The sequence below is a fragment of the Trachurus trachurus genome (genome assembly GCF_905171665.1).
Source record: "Trachurus trachurus genome assembly, chromosome: 22".
In the NCBI taxonomy this organism is placed as follows: domain Eukaryota; kingdom Metazoa; phylum Chordata; class Actinopteri; order Carangiformes; family Carangidae; genus Trachurus; species Trachurus trachurus.
Window position 1 is genome coordinate 25,479,028 of NC_139907.1, and position 24,482 is coordinate 25,503,509.

The window sequence follows — 24,482 nt, forward strand, 5'->3', positions numbered from 1 at the left end:
AATAAACGCAGCGTGATTTGCTCGTAAGTCATAACTTCCCATAAACTGGTTAAGGCTGCTGTTTGTTTAAGGAGATCCACTATGTGTAAACTTGATACACGTCTGATTTATATGTGTGGAGGAAATTACACTTTTTTGTGTTTACTGATGCACATTTTTTCGCACGCACACAAATTCAAGAGCGGATTCAGCTTGTCTGATTTCTTCATCTCCGTCGGCCTCCCTGCTCATTAGGGGTGGGAATCTTTTACTATCTCACGATTAGATTCGATTCTGATTTTTGGGGTTACGATTCGATTCAAAATCGATTTTCGATTCAAAACGATTTGATTCATAATGATTTCTGCTTCAGTCTATCGGTGTGCAAAGGATCCTCATGATCTACTCCAGTCTGCTTTATAAGACAGAATGACTAAAGTGTCTTTTTCACATTTATGGAATTGTTGAAACTGTTGCATAAAAGCAATATCACATATTGCTTAAGTAACAAAATTAAAAGTGCCACTGCCTCTTTATAAAAAATTTAACATGCTGCCTTTTAAATTCTAAGGAAATGGAGGCCGACAGCCAGCAGATTTGTTTCTTTCTTTCTTTCTTTTTTTTAAATTTGGGACATTTTATATTGATTCTGAATCGTATTAAATGAGAATTGCGATTCTTATGTGAATCGATTTTTTGGCACACCCCTACTGCTCATCCCTCCATCGAGTCATTCCCATCCTCTGCACCCCCCCAACTCCAATCCACACTCCTATAGGTGCCCTATCTTCATTGCCTCCTCTAGCCAGTGGAGTGGAGCCACATGCCTGCAATTATACCCCTGGTCCAGTCCGGTCCTCTCTGTTCTGGTCTGCTGGGGCGGAGGAGCTCTCTTCCATGTCATCTCCTCTGCTTTGATATGCTAATCAGCAGAGAGAGAAAGGATCCAGAGTAAACAAGAGCTTTGATTTTTCTATGGCACACATGATAGAGATTAACTGACTCATGTAGGCATCGGCTGCATGCCCCGAGTTGAAACTTTTTGGCATGAGGAGTTGTTGGAAAGCGGTGGAAGTGGCTCATATGCATAATGTACACACACATTCCAATCCCTCCCGCTCATCTCCTCTCACACACACACTCACTCACACACCTACCTCCACCGCCGCCCAAACCCGGGGGCTGTGGCGTTAGCATGATCTGGCAACACTTTCAGAGCAAGTGCATAATGACTCGTGAGGACGTGCTGTCAACACGCACGTGCACACGGATACACAAAGAAACACACAACACTGGCAATATAACAGGCCAATTCTGCTCAGACCAATGTGTGCCGACCAGGTATAGCTGACAAGGTATTGGTAGTCACGCAAACGACCACGTTGAGGCCCCCAAACCTCCGGCCCCCTCACACACATTCATCAAGCTTCTGAAAAGTGACACTAAACCCACTCTGTAAACAAGTTCCTCACTACAACCTCTTTATTTAGCACCTTGCTCTCTAAACTGTGACCGATCACATGGGTGAACCAGGGAAAAACTTGTGAAATAAGTTTTATTAGTTTTATAAATCTTCAGTTGCAAAAATTTATCAGAACTGTTTTTCAAAAATGATTAATCTCATATTACTAGAAATGTATTTGAAAAAAGTGAAGAATAACAAGTCTGGACACAAAAAGATGAATATTTTATGGTTTCTTGGCTGTCGGAGGTAAATTGAACATCTCCATGTGCTGAACTGTTGGAGAGCCAAGACCTGTAAAGACTTCATCGTGGGCTCCATAAGGGTGATTCATAGATTAGTAGATTAATTAAGAAAGTAGGCATTTGTGAGAATAATTCTTATTTGCAGCTGTAAAATGTATGAATAACGAGCCCAAATTATTGGAAATAGACAGAGGTAGTAAGAAAAGGCAGAACGGACGGGAGCAGCTGCGAAAATCTCCGTCTGGAATAAAAAGAGAAGGAGAATAAAGGAGGCGCAACAACAAGTGCAGCCGAAAAAAGATGCATGAAAATTAAATGTTTTGTACCTCAAAGCAATGCAAGAAAATGTGGTGTGACATCCTATCAAAAGCGTGTCTGGAAGTAACAGCTCACTGTGAAGCAGCAGCTGCAACAGGCAAGTAAAAAAAAAAACTGGTTTGATCTGAAATGTGTTGTTCATGACCGGTGCGGTCCTTCCAAAATATGACTCAGAAGGTTTGTGTTTGTAAAGCCTTTTAACTTTTAACTTTTAGTTAGCACTAAACCTTTACTTCCGATTCATCAGGGCCTGCAGTGGCCGACACATCATCTCCATTTTCATCATCACATTTCCTTTTTTCTAACTTCTTCTCTTTCTTTCCAACCTCAATGATCCATGCCTCCTCTACTCAGTTTAAACTAATCTCCAACCCCTTCTCTTATTCCTCCCCGCTCTCCCCAGAAAATCTGTTTCTCCTCACTCCATGCCTTCTTATTTCTCCTCTGCTTCTCTCGCTTTCCCACCTTTTAACCAGCTGAACTTCTTGGAAGCCACCGTCAGCTGGTGATTGCAATGATTTCTCCCTCAAATGATTTCTCTCTCTTTATCTCCAAGTATAAACGTTCGGGGATAAAAAATGATTACGTAAACAAGTTTCTTTTATTTTGACGACCTTTTCAGTGAGTTGGAATTCTGAGCGGGTTGAAAACAACCATGCCTTTTTGCGTATTCACTTTCCCTCTTTAATCGTAGAGTTGGACGCCGACTGCTCTCCCTGGCTTTAAACACAGACCTTTATATTAAATATAAGACTCCTGTATAATCAAAGTCCTGTTTACACAAAATGTCTAAACACAGATAGAAACCTCAGCCAGCGTATCACACAGGTCTTTCTCTCATATAAAAAAACACTGAATGCTCTGTTGGACGTTGCATTTTTTTTTTTTTTTTTGATAGAAATTAGTTTCAACAGTGTTTCCATTAGTGGGGTCAACATCTCTCAGGCTGATGTAAGCCCAGACAGGAGACAGTTGGCAGGACTTGTGTCTGGATGTGGCTGTCTGACTTGGATCAAATGTTGGACAGTTTGCTGCCTTAGAGTGACCAGACTGAGGAGAGAGATCTGAGGATGGAGATCAAGGACAGAAGAACACACACATATCCACTAACACACACACACACACACACACACACACACACACACACACACACACACACACACACACACACACACACACACACACACACACACACACACACACACACACACACACACACACACACACACACACACACACACACACACACACAGTCCGTGGCCCTCTGGAGCGGAGTGGAGCCTAGAGAAATTGATCAGAACAGGGGATGTGTATGGATTTAGAGAGGACAGACGAGGGCAGTGGCCGGTTTTTAACTGCTTGGACGCCACAGCGAGGACCACGAGGCGGGCCAGGATGCTGACGCGGCGCTGGCTTGCAGCGCGAGGTGCAGAGTTGCAGCATTTGACAAGACATCAACAAGTGTGTCTCTGGAGGGGAAGGGGGACGGTGGATCAATCTGGCAGAAAGTGGAAAACAAACTTTGAAGCCTGCCCAGGAGGGGAAAAAAACAACACGATCCCCAAGCCCTACCTACATTACAATCCTGCACAGTTAGGGTAGTTTGCCAAGGGAAAAAAAAGAAAGACTCAAGGGAGTAAAACTCATAAACTGATAGCCTGTGTTGGCCCAAAGCAATACCTGGCAACAGCCTGGAGGAGGACCTGATGAGAGGCACAATCCATTTCTTTCCGGTTCACCTTTTGTTATTTCTTACTTTGATTTATTATTGAACATGACAGCGGCCAAAAAGCTCCGTTCCAAACAAAGCCAGATATGAAAGCACACTAAACAACGCCCTCAGGTGGCTGCAGTGGGAGACTAAACCATCAGGATGACCTTCAACTGCAAACACATCAGGGAAAAAAACGAGACGAAGAAGACGATAAAAGGCCAAGCTGAGGACGAGCAAGTGAACGTACCTTCTTTGTCTTGGCTTTCTTCTCGTAGGTGTCCGACAGCGGCTTCTTCTTGGGCTGTAGCGTGGCCTTGGAGAAAAGATCCTCAAACTCATTGGCGTTGAGGATGTTGGGCTCCTCCAGAGACCCCCACAGTGTGTTGTTGCTGGAAAAAAATAAGTAAAAACATGAGTCTGTGGTCTGTTTGATCATTTTTTAACATACATCAGTGCATTTAAACCGGGTTACAGGGTGTAAAAGATTTGATCACAGCCATGATGAGAGGCCGGTGGCTCCTCCTAACGCAGGCTCGAAACATCTATGTTACTTGAGCTAAACAAATTGTGTGCTCTATTTGTGGAAGATTATTTGATGTTTATTCAATCTTCCCACTGTTTGCCATTTTCCATTTCGCCGCCCGACAAACACTTGGCAGGAAAGGCTGCGAAATCTCAGCTTTAAAAAGCACTGTTTATGAGCTAGGTGATAAAAATAACAAAAGTTTAAGACGAGGCTTGTTTCTGTAATAAAGGACCATTTCCAGCAAACGGATGAGACCCGGGGAGGCGATGTTGTGTTTCAGAAGTTGCTGAGTAACATGGGAAAAACAAACAGAGACAGGAATAAGAACAAGAGGTGTCTAAAGTCAAGAGGATGTTCAGGAACTTCGCTGTTCACTGAAAACTCAACACATCTGTCTCCACTTTCCCTAAGAACACGGACAGACACGGTAAACGCTTCACTAACAAATAAACTTATTCTAAAGCGAGACTGTGGCATGATGACGTCTGTAATACACTGCACATGCCTAATTACTGCCTCGGCCTTTCCCCTCGCTCACACACAGGTCGTAATGTAATGACATTACTCAGGTCAGTCGTCCCGGGTCCAGGCCCATTTAATGTGAAAGACAACCTGGACACAACACATGAACACAGGCGCTGGCAGGCTCGTCATGGCTTAAATATCAGAACAATCAACTGCACTGCCAGAGATTCAGCGAGGGTCAAGTAAGTCCAACTTTTTATGCATGCAATTGGCCTCCTGTTGCAGCCGAGAGAGTATTTATCTGGGGCAGCCAAGAGATTTTCGGTTGAGGACATAATGGCACTGTCCTGAAATCCTCTTTTTTTTTTTTTGCAGATATTGCACTCTTTTCTGAGAGGCCGGGGAAAATGAGTCCAGCGTATAGCCTCTGATTCTGAGCAGCGACGGTGCAGGAAACTCGCTCGGAAAAGAAAAATCCCATCCAAACCCCAAGAGATCTTTCCATGCAAGACAACTTTCTAATTGACCAGCTTATGACTATAATTGAAAATCCCTCCCTCAAAGTTCCCTTTTTTTTTGTAAATGAAATTTCGCAACCAAGTCTGTCCTGTGTGCTGGGACTGTTCTGCTTACATTTAGACAGCTGGCATCATTTCAAACACCCCCACAACTAAGAACCTCACACCATTAACAGTGATCACACAGCTGATCCAGCTACAGTTAAACATCTGACCCATTTAATGCCCCTTAACTTGGCCCTATACAGTTAAATTTATAGCTGACATGAAACTGCTCCAGTGTAGTCACTCAGTCCCCCCCCCCCCCCCCCAGCACCGGCCGGGACCAGAGAGAGAGAGAGAGTGCGAACCACAACTCAGCTTCCCCCCACTAACCCAGCCATGGAAATACAAGGCCATAAAGCTGGAAGCCTGGCACTCTGAGGCAACAACCACAGCCACTGTAAATGGGCTGGATAATCTACTTGCAATTACAGAGTATCTGGATGCAGCCTTTAGATGTGGAAGCAATCATATCGCTGATATATGTCTGAACAAGCGCGAGTGTGACCCCATTAGACCGGGGTCAATGAAGCTTCATTAGCTCTGGGTAGTTTGCCCATCTCACACAGGGCTCTGTCATTTAGTCTTGTACTGCAGTCATCCCTAAATAACAACTGATTTTAAAACACCACCAGCGGTGTTGGGCATGTTACGTATAAAAAGTAATTAGTTAAAGTTAGTAGTTACTTTCCCAAAATGTAACTGAGTTAGTAACTGAATTACTAAATGATAAAAGTAACTAATTACCAGGAAAGGTAACTATTGCATTGCTTTTTTTAAGTATATGTTTTGGGCATTTTTGCATTCATTTGATAGGATAGTTGAAAGAGACAGGAAATGGGGAGGCACAGAGATGGAGAATGACATGCAGCAAAGGGCCGCCTGGTGCGGGATTCAAACTGGGGCTGACTGTAGCCTCTGCATATGGGGCGCTTGCCCAGTGCACCACACAACACCCCATACTTTTTTAAAGATAAAATGCTAAAATAAAACCCCCTAACCTCCTGTTTATCTGGAACTAACCAACTCACTCAGTACTCCTCCGCACAGGCAGGCCTTCTTCCAACTATGTAATAAACGCTGTTATTCCCATCACTGACCACCAGTGACACACAGGTCAAAGCTGAACTGGGACATTGGTGTGTTTTCTCTGTCTAATGAGACATACTGAGCTGTTATGTTATATACTTACTTATTGTCCTGTATCTGGATCCTGGTCCAGTACAGAGGCTTCATGGGACAGGCCGGCTCCACGGCAGGCTTCCGTGGGGCCTGCTCCACTTTCTGGCCAAAACCAAACCCACCCATAGGCGGTGGAGGCGGAGGGCCAGAGCCTGGAGGAGGGGGAGGAGGGGGTGGTCCAGCTCCAGGTAGGCCGGGAGGGGGAGGTGGAGGGGGTGGCGGTGGCGGGCCGCCCCCTGGGAGAGGAGGAGGAGGTGGTGGTGGCGGCGGTGCTCCAGCGTTGCCTGGTAGAGGGGGAGGAGGAGGAGGGGCCGGCGGTGCTGAGACGCCTGGTGGGAGTGGAGGAGGTGGGGGCGGGGGTGGGGGTGGAGGTGGTGGGGCCGGTCCAGAAGCCCCCGGGGCCGTTTCGCCTTTGAGATTGAGACCGATGGAGTCTAGGTTGAGTTTCTTGGGCAGGCTCTGGCCGGGGCCCTCGCCCTCGGGGCTCCTGATGAAGCTCTCCCTGTCCGTCTGGATGCCCACGGTGCGGTTGGTCTTACTGGAGGGGTCGCCCGTCGTGGACACAGCGACGTCACGGACCTCGCCGCGGTCCTGACTGATGTTGTAAGACTTCTCTCTTCGCATCTTTGCGACCATTCCCTCCAGCTGTGACAATGAGACGGCATGCTCTCCTCGCAGCTGGAAGATCTGAAGCTCGAAGTCAGACTTGAAAGAAGAGCAGATACAATGTCAGATAGAAAACTGACCCAGAGCATCACAAGCTACAACCACTTCCCACCACATATGTCATAAAACCATATCAGGTGACTGACGATACATTAACAACTAGTTAACAACTATTTCTCAAAAGGGGAAAACATGAAGGTGACTATTGGCTTAAATTTGACTATATTTATTTATTTCATCTTTGTTTTACACCTATTCACACTACTGTTTCCCCCAATCTGAAGTCTGACTCTTGCTGTGAAAATCTGGTAACTGCCGTTTTCAGTTGACGTTTCAAACAATGAAACACAATCCAACTGAAGCAAAGTATTGATTTGAGACAGAAAGAAAATCGTTTTGTAATAAATCTTACACATGTTCCTTATTAACTCATGTCAGTTTAGAAATAGCATTAGGCACGTTCCCACCCTTTCTTGTGGGCTGACTCAGCATTAGTCCTTTAAAGTTCGACGTCAAATTAAAGGCTTTAAGTAGACAGGCTGAGAAACCAATTCTGAGGTCAGACTTCTCAAGGAAACGGTCCATAAAGCAATTTATCAGTGGTACAAATTATGTAACATGACCAGAACTATGTTCCAGTTTCGTTTCCAAGGTTATACAGTAGGTTTTCAGTTGAAAAACACCTGTGAGACACCGTTCCAAACCTCTGCTTTTGATGAATTAAACACTGACACCTTTAAAAAGAATCTCTGGAACAAGCCATTATACTGGAGAGGAAAGAGATGTCCATCACAGAGCTGCGTGTGGAACATTTGGAAGTTATAAAATCATAGATTATATATAAAATATGAAATTCTGGCAAGTAGGGAGCTCTTTTAGAGTGGATTTGAATTGACATGGTATAGATTTACTAAGAGTTTGAGTCTGTTTTGATTAAATTTGTTTCACTTTTGGTATGAAAGTGGGTCACATTATGAGTCAGTTCAGGACTTTGCCCCATTACATTACATACATACATACACATACACATACCGGTACACATACATAAAAAAAGAAAAATGTTTTTACTGTTAAACTTATTCATACACAGTTTTGATTTTATTTTTCCTAACATATGTTATCATATATAACTACAGCTACATTTTATAATGTGACATTTTACTGTTCTATACAATTTCTCTCAGTTTGAACAAGTGCAATTAGAGGATTTTATTTTTACTTTAAAAATAAACTTAACAGATTGAATGATAATTTAAATTCAAAAGAATTACATCAAGATTACCTGGCAACGCCAAAACCTGTGACATCGGGAGGCTGGAGGTGCTGTGAGCAAATGCTCAACGGAGTTTGCACCGGCTAAATGAACTGCACACTAACATTTCATGCTGACTTAGTGCCATCTTGTGTTGAGGACGGCTAACTGCTATGACAGACGAGGTCCTCAGAAATGTAATTTATTTACATTTATGTCTCATGCACAGAAATTAATGCCAGAAACCCACTTCTCAGCTTGCTCTCATAAATCTTATGTGTTCTTATGTTTCTGTTTTATGTTCTTTATATTGTCTGCCAGAATAGTCTCACTTCGCCCCCTTTAACTCATCTGCCCTCAGAGATTCCTGCTCTCATTTTCCTCCAGTGCACACCACGTTTTCACTCAGTGTTTGCTTCAGTCATATGAGGACTTACATGCATCCTGTCCAGCTCTTCCTTGCACTCTCTCTTCAGCTGCAAGAGGGAAGCCTGGTGCTCTGAAAGCAAGGAGAGAGCACAGATTCATTCTGTCGGCAGGTTTGATTGACCTTACATAAGTGTGGTGTCACGGCTCAGTGCTTCTGATTTATAGATTATGAGAGAGCGGTTAGAGTTATATTGCCAAAATACTGGCATGTTAAATCACCATCAAACTCATCTGTAAGACAAGGATCATTACAACATCATGATTTGTTGTCTCAGTGGCTGAATGCTAGAGAAGGGCGGGTAACCATATTTATCAGTAGACCAACCAGTTTTAATTAGTCTAAACATAACATCAGAGTTAGGTCAAGACACATTTACACAAAAGCTTATCTGTTATTATTGGATCAAGGAAGCAAAAACACAGTTGTCACTTCATGTCTGAGATGTTACATTAAAACAGACTACAATGGAAACCAGGATGCCACTCATTCTATACATATTTTATGGGTTGTGAACTATTAAATACACTACACCCATTAACTGCAAACACCACATGTCACATCGATGAACGTGTTCTACTGCTTTCAGTTTTTATTTATACTTAAAGTCAAGACTAAAATCCACACATGAAGGAGATGATCCTGTTTGCACAAACTCATCAGTGACAACCTCTCCCACATGACTAGTGAATGAGGGTAATCAGTAACACTCCTCTGTGGTAATGATTAATCCAAGTTATTAGTACCAGGCCTTGAAAAACAACTCAAACTATTCTTGAGAGAAAGCATTATATATGAAATTAAACTTGATTAGAACCACGATCAAGGTTCATAAATGTGTGTTGGTTAAAAACACAGAATGTTTGAAGGAGGTGTATATGATGTGTGCACACGTGTCGGTTTATCTATGCGACACAACATCTGGACTTTTGCTCTGCGTCTCAACTTTCACTTGCTCCTCTCTCCGATCTGTGGGTGCAAATCAGCAGAATAATCTCACTTGCTGGTCCTAATCTATCCTGGGGCCGCGCCGCTGTGGCAACACAGTTTCACTGTATGCAGAGCATGAAGGGAAAACCTTTTTGCTCTGTAATTGAATCAGTCCATAGACAGCCATGTGTGCTTTTGACCTATTTGTGTGTCCTTGAGCCTTTAGAGAATAAGATTAAAAAGTTAGTGTGCTGCCCAAGAGTGTACTTGATTCATTCCATTAAATGTTTTTACCCCCTTGACACCCATACATGTTGCCCTGTGGTGCAACTTTACTGTATTTATAAATTAGTTTCAAGGACTTCTTACATCCTGCTGCAAATTGTAAAGCCCGCTCTGCAAGATTTGTCTCAGAGGTTCAGAGTAATGTACACAAGGGTTTGATAATGGTGGCTTCTCCTTTTGCTTAAGTGTTTAAGTCTTAAGACTTGAACAAGGACAAATGAGAACCATTCAAAACACACCAAGATGCTATCTAAAATTATCCTTATCCACAGAGTCAATCTGTGTGGGGTGTGTCAGTGTAAGCTTGACTGACATCTTCCCATGTCAGCACTCCTGGTCTTAGAAGTAAATACAGGCAACACAACAAGCCTGAGGTTCTTACCTGCCTCGGTGTACTTGAGCCCCACCTTCTCCTCCTCATCTTTAGGTTTGGGTGGAGGCCACACAGCCTGCAGCCGCCCTGGAGTCCGGTCCTCGCTGTCTGCTGGGGATGTAGCTTCCGTCTGTAGGAGGGAAACATTAATTAGTATAGGGGTAATAACATTAATATTCTGATTTAGGGTGGCTGTTTATCTCCAAATAACATGTTTTCTAATGTATTTGGAAATTGAAGCACCCTGTGTTTAATTAAAACATGTGTCATCAAAAGTTATTCAGTACATACACCATCCTCTATGGGGCTACAGGCTTCTTTCACTGGAGATTTGGAAGTTTTCTCAAAAATGGACCTCAGACTCTCCTTGTCATTTTTGAATTTCCTTTTCACTGCCTCCAAATCCACGTCCTCTGCTTTGTCCTTTGTGGTTGTTTTGGGGCCAAAGATGTTCTTGAAAGTTTCGTAGGCCAGGTCTGAGGTTTTCTTTCTTTCAGGTGTGGATGTAGGAGTTTCTGGGACTGATGGTTTCTCTTCGTCCAGAACCTCTGTTGAAGGTCTCCTCTCAGGCTCTTTCTGGCTGAGTTTGAGATCAGCATCCTGCCCATGATGATCTGACCGCTTGGTCTGACTGTGGCTGTCTTTGTTAAGCAGGTGACTGAGCTGTCCAAATACAGTGCTTTTAGTGTCCGAAACAGGTTTCGGCTCTGGGTGTTTTTTGGCTGGAGAGGGCGTCTTCTGCTCAGGCAACTGCTTGGCTTTGTTGACTGTCTTCTTCAGGCTTAGCAGGGCCAACTCAGCATCCTTCTCCCTCTGCTTGATCTCTGACACCGTCTCCCTTTCTTCACCCACCGCTCCTTTCTTCAGCACCCTCAACCCGCTGAAGAGAGCCGGCATCTGGAAGGAAGGGGATGAGGAGAGCGCTGTGCCGCTGGACGGTGATGAGGTAACGGAGGGTATGACAGATGATGCTGAAGGTGGTGTGTGCATTTCAGGTGTTGTAAGAGACATTCTGTGCGGTAAAGTCGGACTGGTACTTATCCGAGTGTCTTCTGGAGGCTTTTCGGGCGTGGATGATTGCAACGTGGGCGTCCTAACACCAGCAGTGTCTGATTGCTCCTCCGGACCAGTGGACGATTGGATGAACGCTTCAGGAGTCGTAGGACTGGAGGTAACTAGTGTCTCCTCCTTTGGTGTACTATATAAATCTTCTACCGGCTTGGATGGAGACACCATGGCAGCATTATAATCTGCAGCCTCTGGAGTATGGCATTCAGGGATGATAGAAGAAACAGACTGACCATGATCTAATATACCATCCTCATCACTCTGATTTGTTCCAATGGCAGTGCAGCCATCTTCCTGTTTGGAAACAGATGTCAGAGATGTCTTAGTCCTGTTAAGAAACTTATCGGAATACAGAATAGCTTCAACGCGGGACCTCTCTGAAAATGTGTGTGTTTTGAACATGGGCAATTTGTATTCCTCAGTGCTGTGCTGTAGCTGGTCTCCACCGCCATGGTCCACTGTGTTATTGTCCTCCTGAGGTAAGATGGTGCTCCCGTGGAAAGACACCTCGTCCTCATTTTCTGTGTCACTATACGTTTCCACCTTAGTGACGTGGACCAGGTCTGGGTCAGCATGGGCGCCAGTTGCTCCTGTATCTATCCTGTCTTGACCACCTTCTGGAGGAGGATCTTTGCCATCTGGGAACTCCTTATAGGACATGAGCACGGCCGTGTGTGGATATCGATCGCGGGTGAAGAAGCTGCTGAAGACATTCCGTAAGGAACCAGCAGGCTGCCTTCCCTGTTCCTCTGAGTTATTACTTGCACCGTCCATTTTTGCTCAAAGTGTCACATCAGCTGAGAGCAAGGAGACGTAAACCATAACAGCATCAGTTCAGAATGTCGTAAAAGCTCTTATTCCACCTCCTCCAATGGCTGGGAACAAAAGGCCTTTGTCTGGACAAACTTTCCCAGCTCCCCTTACCTTCCTGGGGATGGTGCTGGTTGTAACGACACTATCCCGTCACCTTGTTTACTGATGAACAGGTTGCATGTAGCAGCCTTTCACAAGATCACATAAAGACCACTACTGACTGGATGTTGACAGCAGTGCACCTCAGTCTCCTCTGTGTGAGCACGATTCCCATGACGCTGCAACTGAAGTGAAGCTGCTCAGTGGCTGGAAGCATGTCCCTCTGTAATCTCCCTGGGAGAGCAAGAGAACAGAGTTCACTTGCCGTTCACAAAAGCATTTCCAAATGTTCCGACAAGCCGAGCGGTATTATCCGTACAAGTCGTGTACTGTCCTTCTCTAGGTGGACTCGGTTGGACTTCTCTGTTGAGTTTGTCTTCTTTAGCATGTCTCTCTCACTCAACAGGAGAGCCCTGTGTGCTGTTGTGTGAGGAAAAAAAACGCTCAGGTTGAAAAGGAAAAAAAAAAGTGTCTCACTGGTCTGGCCAGTCTGAGGACGCCTCCCTTCAGGTCCCTCCCTTCCTGGGAGGGGACCTGCAGAGCCCGGCACCACAGGTGTCTGATTACCTCTGCTCACTTCCGTAAAATGGCTGCAGAGGTAACAGCGTAAACACAGGGGAGAGGCAAGCATGTGGTCAGGTGGGCAGAGCAGCAGCGGGTTCACTTAAACCAGTGTTGCACCATTAAGCAGAGAGCTACTGCAACACAAGGCTTAGCAAGCGGTGATTAGGCAACATGGCTACAGCCAGCCCCAGCTAACAGGCTCAGTGGCTAACGTGTGATTAGCAGCTCATGGACTCTCAGACTGAACAGGAGTTCATCTGATTCCCTTCCCTCAAACATAACTTTATTTCAATATACTGAGCTGTGGCAGTTGGGATGCAGACTGGAGGTTGAGTTTAGATGTCATAGATTGTGAAGAGGTTCAACAGTTTTAGCTAAGACCAGAGGGAGGAACACTAGACAAGTTTTTGTGAGAAAAAAATGAAATCAGATAAAAATAATGAGCCCTAAGCAAGGTGATCCAACTCTCTTTATTAGTATATCCCTGATTTAACCAGCTCTAACAGTTGATTGATTTGTGTATAAATGTTAGTAAAGTGGTTTGGAGCACTGGATTCTTCAAACTGCATTCCTTCAGACTGGCTCAGTGAGCACAGTCTCAGCCCCAGCCACTCACTTATTAAAGAGGTGTGTCTTACATTACGTTGTATAAATGTTTTTGTCCAGTTTAATGACCCAAATTACACAAAGAAGTGGAAAGACAAATGTAAGAAATGGACCTTCTTTAGCCTCGAAGTAGAAGAACAGTTGAGGAAAAGGAAGTACATTTGATCTCAAACTGTTTCTTAGTGATGTAATGAAATAAATTACAAGTAAAGATTTCACTTGTAGCTGCAATTTCCTCAGATTTCCTTTTTCATTCATCAGAGGAAAGCCTCAAATAGAGAGGGGGGATTCTGTGGCAGAGGCATTAAGTTATGTAAGAGCAGTGGTATTCATACACACACAGTGGAGTAAATCCCCTCAGAGGTTGTACTAGAAAGAGGCACCACTGTGATGTGAACTGATATCTGACACATGTCAGCTCAGTAGCGACACCATTCATTGACACTCACTCAGTGTGAGAGAGTATTTAGACCCCCTCACACATTTTGTTGTGTTGTAACCTTTTGCTTAAATTAATTAATAAATTAATTTTTCCTCAGTCTGCCCTCAATACTTAATATTGATGATGCTGAGAAAGCAGTTTTTACATGAAAAAACTTAAACATCACATCAACATAAGAATCAGAGCATATGCCACAATACTTGTGTATTCTATGTTGAGTTGTTTGGACATGACTGGGATGGGCAAACACCTGTCTACTGTATGAGGTGTTACAGTTCACAATGCAAATTAGAGCAAAAAGCCCTGAGGAGGAAGGAGCCGCCTGCAGAGCTCAGGGTCAGGATTGTGTTCAGATACAGATTTTGCTGCAACAAGGGTCACAGCAGTCTCCAAAACCCTTAATGGAAGAAGTTTGGAACATCCAGGACTCTTGACAGAGCTGGCCACCCAGCTACACTGAGCCATTGTGGAGAGAAGGGCCTTGGTAAGAGCAGCGGCCAAGAACTAGATGGTCACTGGCCGAGCTCCAGAGATAGAGTGAGGATAAACTTCCAGAGGTGGAAACCATCACCACAGCACTCAGCTGATTTTAGTTTTACGGCAGAGTGACCAGATGAAAGCTCATCCCCAGTGAAAGTTTACGAAAAAAGGACTCAGATACTGTGAGAAACAGGATTCTCTGGTCTGACCAAACACTGAACTCTGGCCTGAATTCAAAGTGTTGTGTCTGGATGGAACCTGGCACTGCTCATCACCTGCTCAATAACATCCCCCTGGTGAAGCATGTATATTTGAGGATTGTTCATACTCCCTGAATGCACTTTCCATGACCTGTAGTTATTATAAATGTATTTAAAAAAAAGATTAGGGGAGTGTCGTCTAATCCCTCTCATTCTCAGAGTGTATAATTTACATTGAGGTGTGCTTTTCAAGTGACACGTGAATGGATGACGGTGACAAAGCAGCCATTCCCCAGCTGAATGACTGAGAGCATTTCAAAACAATGCAGAGGATCTAATTCTGTACAGCGTGGCCTTTGTAATGGTATGCTAAGTGATTACGCTGACAGTCAAGCAACCTATTGTGTGTTGGGAAAAACAATTCATGGCATTAGAGTGCTAGACTACCCACCTAAAACCACACCCAGGTAATCTGACTCATCTGCCAAAGGAATGAACGCCTTTGCCAGAGAGCATGATGGAACCTGGACAGATTTACACACAGAGGGAAATTGTTTTTTCTTTTTAATCTGATGATTTATTTAGTGCAGTTTGGTAGGTCTTTGTTTGTCCTACTTACTGTATTAGCACAATTAAAGCCTACCAACACCTGGAAACAAACAATACATTGTTTTCCAGGGCTTTTTGGAAGACATGCATCCAGCAGGATTACACGAACCACATGCTCTGTGTATCTTGTGTCGCAACTTCAGCCTCTAAATCAACCTAATTGGTTTCGATGGCATAAACCATCCTAAATAAGGTTACAAAATGATCAAAAAGGCCTGCAGGACAGGGTTCGGGTTTTCCTGTGTTTCCTCAGAAACGAGAGGTTTGAGTGGAATGATCTCAGTCATTTTTGGCTTAGTACCCCAGCCTGCAGATTAGAATCCATGACCTGTTAATCCATCTCTAAGAATTCATGATCAGGTGGTTGGATGCCAGAGTGGGGAGAAAATCCTAAGAGGGGGAAGGGAGGCGGGGGCATGGTACGCTGCTCTGGGTGGGAAAATATGCATAAAAGCCTGATCTATTGATCTATATGTGTTTGGGGACCCTCACCGTGCACTCCAGTTTGGGATAGTAGGGTGTGTCCCCAATGATGTCATCCTCTGGCGGCGTGATGCGTAGGAAGTCCAGGTGATCGGGGCGTGGAATGCGAGGAAGGGGAGGATCATCACCATCCAGCATCCAAATATCATCCTGACGTAAGAGGGAGTCCTCTGCGGGAACACACAAACACGCAACAGGGTGATTGAGGTTGCGTGTTGCACAAGGAATCACAACACAACATGGGCAAACACAACAGCACAACAGGTGTTGTCAGATGTGGCCTGGCTGAACAAGCAGCACAGACTCAGACGAGTTATTTTCCTGCGTGGGTAGCAAAAAGTGGGACGAGGTAGAAAGCAGGCATCAGAGGCTTTTAGCATCAAACAGACAGCAAGAGAAACCCCCTGTTTATCTGCAAGCTCCAAGGCACACAGCTATTTTTATCTGCACTCAGCTGGCCCCGTTCCAATCATCAACACCAACAAAAAGCCACATTTATACAATGAGAAAATATGGCTGCAAAGCACTGGTCTCAAAAACATAATATACTGTCTAGTATCGATTTAAAGACATGTCCACAGTAACAGAGCATGACATTGCTCAGCCCTACCACTACAGAACAATAAATTTAACTGAATATATATGTGGTGATTAGTGTGCCAGTCGTCTAAAGGCCCTGAAGGAGAGGAAATACAAAGCCATTTAATTTATCTTGGGAGAGACTGCCCTCTCCTGACCAGGGACACACATGTACTGTGTCACAGGTAAACCTCACCTAATAACACAGCTAAAACTGGATTACATTAAATTTTCAGTAGGAGTTGCTCCCCTAAGCTGTTTCTCTGCTTTTTTTTTTTTTGCAGTGTGCTGGGGAGACTGGATTCATTCTGAGCATTTCAGAGCACCTGGCCTTTAATATTTACTGCTGGCTGACACAATGCAGACACAGCCTAGGCCTGCACAGCGTTCCTTATGTGTTATGGCCTGAACATATCACATGGTATTAACTTCAGGCTGTTGTTGCGGAAGAAGAAATGCTGTTTCATCAACTACTTCTCACGTCCGCAGAAACATGATAGATCATGCCGTGGTGCATGCTTTCATTCTCTCAAGAGAAGGAGGCACGTAATAAAAAAAGGGATGAAAAGTACATGGTCAGGACAGTGAGGGGAAGGAATAAGAAGACAGAAAGAGGAGAGAACACACTGCAGGGGGGAGGGAGCAGCTTTTAAAGCCCGGTGACCTCAATTTCCACCAGCTGTAAGACAACACCACCTGTTTAGGCTGAATTATGAGCTGGAAACTGAAGAAATGTTCATCACTTCCTGTTCGATGAGATGCTTAAATATCCCATAAGCCTCAGTATGTCATGACTGTCCTTGAACATTGTGTGTGGCATTACTGCACTGCAGCCCAGCGGCTACAGTACTTTTAAAGGACTTGGAAGTCTTCTTGAATAGATCAGCAGAATCCAAGTCTCCGCCAAATGCTTTTAAACTCAGTTATGAGAGGCCAAACACACACAGATGGTGTGTGTGTGTGTGTGTGTGTGTGTGTGTGTGTGTGTGTGTGTGTGTGTGTGTGTGTGTGTGTGTGTGTGTGTGTGTGTGTGTGTGTGTGTGTGTGTGTGTGTGTGTGTGTGTGTGTGTGTGTTGGGGTGATTGGGGGGCCTTATTGAAAAATGGAAGCATTGAAATTCATCTTTAGTGTTCTACCACAGTCATTCTTTATGTGCGAGCAGCAGCAATGCCTACAGTCGCTCCAGTTATCTAGGACTTGGACAGCAGGGGAAAAAAAAGTGGGATTAGATTAATAACTTTTCATTATGATAATGCTGCGCTGCACGGCCCCGCAGTGGGAACTGCTGACTGTGGGCTGGGACACTTCCAAATGCAGACTTGGCACAGTCTGTGCCAAGGAAAGAAAGCACTGATCAGAAGCAGCTCTCTCCATGAGCCCTGCTTCTTTGTGTGGTGTAAAAAACCTGCCGATGACCTATTAAATATACGAAACAGGCAAACAGTGAGCACATATTAATATATTTGCTGTGCTCATCCACGCCTCATTCAGTGTTGACACTTCCTTGTGCATGTAGCTGCACTTCTCCTGACTGACAGTCAAGCAGTCATTAAATTAAATATGTAAAGAGTCCCACGCTGCCACCAACTGGACAGGCAGAGGAAGAGACATGTCTTTCTCCCTGAATTCAAACACACTGCAAGGGAGATAACGCACAACACTGAAACCAGATGGGGAGAAGCAACTCTTAGAGGCATTAGGTAATGAAGGAACCACATTTGGTTATTCAGCGGCTGATTTATTGCTCTCGAACATGCACACACTCACGGGGAGCTTAAGTTCAATACCGCTGAGGAGAACTGTGCGCTTATTGACATTTAATCTCCCTCCCTGCTGCTCTAAAAGCCAAGACTGAATCTCAGTGTCCGCTGAACGCAGAGTGCACGGGGGGATTGTGTTTGTCTGGTGGCTGACGTGGAGTTTGATTTGACAGAATGTAATGCTCTACTAACTGGATCATCCCAATGCCAAGACAACATCAGCGCACCAAATATAGTAACTGCCTTCGGCAACATCAGCGGTTTGCTCCAAACAGAAGCATCTGCACTTAGTACAGGTGTTTCCTTAGTGCAAACCTGCAGGTGTGGACTGACAGTGCAGTAATTTGACTGTGAAAATCACAGTGTGTGAACGAGCAGCTGTCAGACGGCGTGGGCGTTCATTTAACAGTAAAGTATCTGTGCTTGGCTCAACTCATATGCCATTAAATGTTTAATCCTGAAAGGTGGGTGCTGTCAGCGGCGATGGATTAGTACACCTGTCACTGCATCAGCTCGCCATCACTCATCCACTGGTCAGAAGAAACTTTGATGAGCCCGATTCAACACTATAAAGAGGACATGAACCACAGAGAGCAAAGTTAGCTTTCAAACCTGTACAAGTGGCAACCAATCATTTACTAAATATTATTAACAACAATATGCATTCTATAAAAATGGAGCCGTCTACCTCCTCCCACTGTGCACTTTCTTATTCTGACCAAAGACAAACACTACCACTTTACTCAGTCTGTCCAGCGCCCTATTTTACCCACTAAAAATCTATAACCTCATCATTCAAAGTAAAAGAACTGGGCCATGAAGCACGGTGAGTGCATCTGGCAGCCTCCACCCCCTTCATCACTTTTAGCCAGGAAGGAGGATCATAGACTTTTATATAAATCATGGAAAACGCAGGATTTATAAATCACCTTGCTTCTTTTGCGCCTGTCACAGCCGTTTTTCCACACAGGCTTGTTGGCTGTGCACGGCTGTCAGGCCGGCTGATTGACTGACTGGTTTGGCTGTCAGAACCGAGGTCCATGTAAATAAAATGCAGCTACAAGTGGAAACCCGGAGAAGAGTGCTGTGGCGCCCTGAGGGCCAGAGAAGAAATGTAGCATGACATGATGCTCAGAGAGTCATCATTACTCACTGGAAATGCAGTTCTGGAGGCTGATGGGATAATACAGAACTGAGGGAAGAGGGAAGAGTGCTCTCATTGGGCCTGGCAGGCTACACACTGAGAGATAGGAAATTTGGTTAAGTTTGCTTCAGGATACTGGTGAGTGTCCAAAAGCATGAGATTGGACAGCTAGTGTTAGGATGGCATTGTAGCAGAGCTGTTCATTAAAGAAAGGGAAGTTACACATTGTATGAGGGAGACCTTTGGGCCCTGTGTGTGTGTGTATGTAGCATGAATCTCAGAGAAACAGAGGGAGGCAGAGTGACGGGTGGGGTGGGGGGCTCTTTCAGCCTGTTTAGGCAGAGTCCACTTCATTATCTGAATAGAGCTGGTCCTTGTCCTCATTGGGAGAAACAATGATGCACGGCTGTGCGCTCTGTGCTGAATGACAGCTGGAAGGGAAAGCGCAGTGATGCACTCCTCTGTGCTCTGTGCTGATCAGTTTCATATGACCTTGCTGGAACGTATTGGGTAATCTGATTATGGTATTGCCTACCATATGTCAGACAATAAAATAAGTAAGGAATTAAGGCAGGGTGGGGTAAAGTGAGTGTGGGAGACAGACTCTAATGGCTGCAACAAGAGTAAAACCATCATAATTATCAAATGTCTATGTGAAATGTGCATCTTTTATATCACTCATCTGACTCTTCTAGTTTCTTGTGCAGCTTTAATATGGTGTTGGGTATAAGCTTACAAGAATCCATAAAAAGAAACGAATGGATATACATCACAAACCACACATTTAGTAAATGCATTAGGTTCTCCTGTTACAAATACTGCAGTGTAGGAGCATTAGCACCTGAAGTAAAGTGAAGTAAAATTACCATCCCTGTCTTCATAATCACACTCACTAATAAGCACTGAGCTTCAATAGGAGAGCACAGATTAAAGAGCCCGGATCATAATTAGTTCGACATTTGCAAACCATGAAGGGCCGAGCTTCACACTGACCCACTTAGCTCTTTTGGCTGGACCCTGTGATGTTCATTTATCAGTGTTAACATCTGAAGTGTATTCAATTAACGAGCAACACAAGAGCATTTCAGTAAACAGCTAAAGAGCAGCAAGATTGACGATGGGATTTTGTTTAAGATTAAAGTATTTTGGATAGGTTCTGCAGCACGACCCTTGTGGACAGCATGATGTAGGCCACAGTAGAAGCATTGTTCTTTTAGAGCTTCATACAGTTATTTATGTGCTATAACATCTGTAAAAGATTTAGGATATTTGCTTGAGCCAATGCTTGGGAAATGAAAACAATTCTTGTGATATAGTTGATACAGAGATCAGCCTTTTAAATGAAATAGAGGTAAAGTCTACTGCCTGACACTGAGGATTATGTGCATATTAGTGTGCGCCATCTGATTGTGCTGTATGTGTGTGCGTGCCAAGGTGTGTGAGGGCACACAGGGACAGTGTCATTGCAGTGGGAATTGATCCACATTATCACCACATGAGTAAAGCCGGGTTATTCATTCCCCCTACCCACCAGTTAGCTTAGCTCCACACAGCTCAGCACTCAGTCTCCCTCCGGCTGCTGCTGAGCTGAGCATTGCTGGCTGTGTGGCTGCAGCTAGTGCTAATCCATGATGTAACAATTGAAATACTCTGGAGCTTCCTTAAAAACGCAGCATTGTTCGTACAACAGGGAAAAAGCTGTTTACGCTGACATTAAAAAAGCTCCACGGCCAATTAGTAAATTGCATAATCAATGGAAAGCCATCTATTTGCTGCTGTAGATGGTGTGACGCTGTCTTAAAGTGATGATTAACCCTGTAACAGAGGTAGCCAACATTATATTAACAAAAATATGGCCTTACTGAAGGATCAGCAGCTTTTTTCATACATCTTTACACTTCATGTATGAAAGGTGTCTGCACTTGACCACTTGATAAAAAGTCACACTGACACCACCGGACTAAGCTTGTGACATTATTTTGGCTTTGCAAAGATTATGTATGATGTGAGTGTTTTAATCCATTTATTCTGTCTTTATAGGCATGACACACAATAGGCCAGATAATTAGAAGAGGAAAAGAGTTCTGCAAATAAGGAACTTCTAATCCTTTCTTTCTATAGCCCTTGTTCCTGCTGGGTCCCTGATCCTCTGTCAGCTTCCTGTGAAAGGGGGTAGGAGGTGGGTTTAAGGGAAGGGATGGCAGATCCCTCAGGGTCCAGATTGGCAATGCTTCAGTTAACACTGTGCTCACGAGGACCCTAGTCAGGTCGAACTTTGAGTCAACTTTGCGCCTTTGATCTGGGACACTCCAACTAATCTCTGCCTTCACTGTGGCGCTGAGAGAGTTAAAATGGATCATCAGTGAAACTATTCTCAGGCCCTGCTTGCCCCTTGTGCAACTCAGTTGGGTAGTTTTTAATTTGCGGTCACATGTCAATGCCAAGACGAGAGCAGTCACAGCAGTTAAAAACTAACAGGGACTAACAGAGACATTTTGCAAAACAATGTCTATCAGTCCAGCTAGCTTACAAGATAATAGCTGGATTGACAAAGCAAAACTCTGTGCTTGGAAAATGCTTGTCAGTTACAATGCTGCACCGTAATTGCAACATTTCAACAACAACAACCTCAGGCAGCAGATCTGACAGACAAACACACACACACACTCTTGGTATCTTGTGTTGCTCTTTTCCTTGAAAGTCGGCACCAGCAGTGCCAGATGAAGGGCATATTCTGACAAACGTTTCGCATCGTATCTTTGAGATCAGAAAAGTGTGGATGTCGACACTGACATCGAGGCACGAATCACTACGTTCAATATAAGCAGTGTGATTTCTAATAACTCACCTGTTGTAGTGGAGTTGCTGGAGGAATTCCACTTGGAGATGCTCGGCCGCCTGCTGAGGTTCAGGTCCAGACGGGTGACCGTCCGCTTGTTACCATTCTTGTCAATGACCTCGGTGAAGATTTTGGGCTCATCTGTGTTAGTGGAGTTATCTTGATCGGGGTCTACATCCTTATCTGACAGCAGTACAATGCGGTGGTTGAGCTGGGGACTTGCCTGCTTTGAGGACAGGGGGGAGAGGACAGGGGACATACTCTGGAGACTGTTGGAGGCAGGGAAGGATGTGTTGAAGACTCCAGCGAGAGAAGGGGAAGTGGGGCTTTTTATGTGGGATTTGGCTGGGGGTGTAGGGTTGGTAGTATTGGACAGGGGCAGCTGTAGCCCCTCTGAGAGTTTGATTCCTGTCTTCTCTCTATTGACTCCTAGCAGGTGGTCTGTGTTGGGCCCTCTCCACTCAGCTGGCCCTTCCCTATCTGGGCTTGCATGGCTGACATGCTGCACTTTCCCCTCCACTTCCTGCACTTTAGCCACAACCCTGACCCCTGTATTCCTTTGACTGACTTCTCCATAATGCTGCTGAGCCGACTTGACTGTTGATACGTTTTCTGATAATGTCTCGATCGGAGAATCAAACCTCTTAATTGGTCGAAGGTTGCTCCCACTTTCCCGTCGGGTCAGTCCTCCCAGCAGGCTACAAGAGGACGACCCATAATCCAGCTCACCGTCATACTCTGAGAAGTCATTACAGAAATACATGTCTGGGTCAAACGCACGGTTGTCCTCCATGAAGTCCCAGCCCTCACGAGCGATCTGGAAAGGTTCCTCCATTGGCAGGATTGGATTACTGGCAGCACTGACATAGGAGCCACTGACCGAGCTGTCTGAGACATGAACAGAGGCTGGGGTACCTGGGATCTGCTCCACTACTGACGCTGCAGATATGGAAGCACTCTTCTGAGGAGGGAGTTCAACACATGAAGTTCCACTTGTGACCTTCTTCTTCATCTTACTGTGCAGGAAATCCTCCGCGCTGTCTAACGTCCTGCTTCCCAACTTTTTCAGCTTCTTGCTCTTGGATGTTGCTCTCTTAGGCTCTGCGGACACTGTGAGAGGGCAGTTGTTGCTGCTGCTGCTGAGAACCTGACCTCCAAATTGAACCTCCTGACCCTCCATGTAGTCCTGGAGTTTGCCATCCTGGTTACCCATCCTTATTTTGAGGGCGCAATCCCTACACAGCGACAAGAGATCCGCCAGCAGCTGGTGGTGCTCCACCGCCAGCAAGCAGAGCTCTGCAACAGTTTCGTCTGTTGCGTGCTGGGTGTTGAGGAGTTCGCCCAAGGAGTTGGAAGACTGGTCTCTTTGTTCGGACACCGCAAGATCCTCCTTGCCCCAGTCATGGTCATTACTGGCCCTTTCTGAGTGAGGGGCGCGGCTCTTGTACTTGAAGCTCGGGGCCCGCCTCTTAGGGAAATACAGGCTGATTTTGCTTAACTCACGGATGGGTGCATACAGGAGTAAGACGGTGTGAGTGCCCTCCATGATGGGTGCCATGTTAATCACTCGAGCATTCTGAGAAAGTGGTCAATCCCCAGACCGAGTGACTGGGCTCTGGCTGCAGGAGAGGATTTCTGGATATTCATCACCTGGCCTGTCCGGATGCTGTCGAAGAGAAAGCAGGACACAGCAATAAATCTGACTTTGCAAACACAGGATGTCCAATTAACATGTTTGTCCTGCAAGAGACATTTCCTAATGCCAACCTTTAGTTAGGCTATATTCTTCTGGGAGTTTAAGCTTTGACTACATATACATTCTCTCACAGCATGGACACCATACTATCTGGTTGTCAGTACAGATAGTTTTAAAGCATAAATACAAACACATCAGCAGGCCCTCCATATTATTAACATAAACACAGAAAAACTAAAGAAAACCCGAAGTAAAACTGACTTCATTTACCGCTGGTCATCCATCATTTTCATCTCATTTTCCCTCGCTGTTGTTAAAGCTGAATCTAAAACCCGCATCTCATCAACATTTCTCAGGCTGCCGCATAAAACCTGCCGGTGTCACACAAGGTGACGGCACATGCAGAGAGCCCCAGCACTCGGGCTGCCGTCACAGATGTTATGAAGCAAAACAGGCCCACATATAACTTAACTGCTCCAAACGATTCCCCCAATCTCTCAGCTGTTTACATCACAACACATTCTACTGTAATAATCCCATGGGCTCCTGTCACCTTGCAACAACCACGAGTGGGGTTGTCAGTGCTGTCAGATCGCAGCACAGATACTCTACACTCCCCGTTCAGGCGTTTGGGACCACAGCTGTTCACTAACGACCAATATTTTTTGATGCATTCATGTTAATTTTAATTTAATGCTCAAAAAGTCCGCATCAGC

The 24,482-nt window shown here is 44.9% G+C and overlaps 1 protein-coding gene across 1 annotated transcript in view; it reads right to left on the reverse strand.

The window, feature by feature from the left end:
* LOC311005484 (formin) overlaps window positions 1-23,628 on the reverse strand; it is a gene marked incomplete at its 5' end in the record, with an annotated part of 52,139 nt that extends 28,511 nt beyond the window's left edge. The window contains 6 exons of the mRNA XM_083997905.1: window positions 3,966-4,107; window positions 6,462-7,156; window positions 8,807-8,868; window positions 10,394-10,514; window positions 15,758-15,918; window positions 22,080-23,628. Coding sequence (XP_083854031.1) covers window positions 3,966-4,107; window positions 6,462-7,156; window positions 8,807-8,868; window positions 10,394-10,514; window positions 15,758-15,918; window positions 22,080-23,628 — 2,730 coding nt within the window. The remainder of the gene's footprint in view (window positions 1-3,965; window positions 4,108-6,461; window positions 7,157-8,806; window positions 8,869-10,393; window positions 10,515-15,757; window positions 15,919-22,079) is intronic.
* Between the last annotated feature and the right edge of the window lie 854 nt (window positions 23,629-24,482).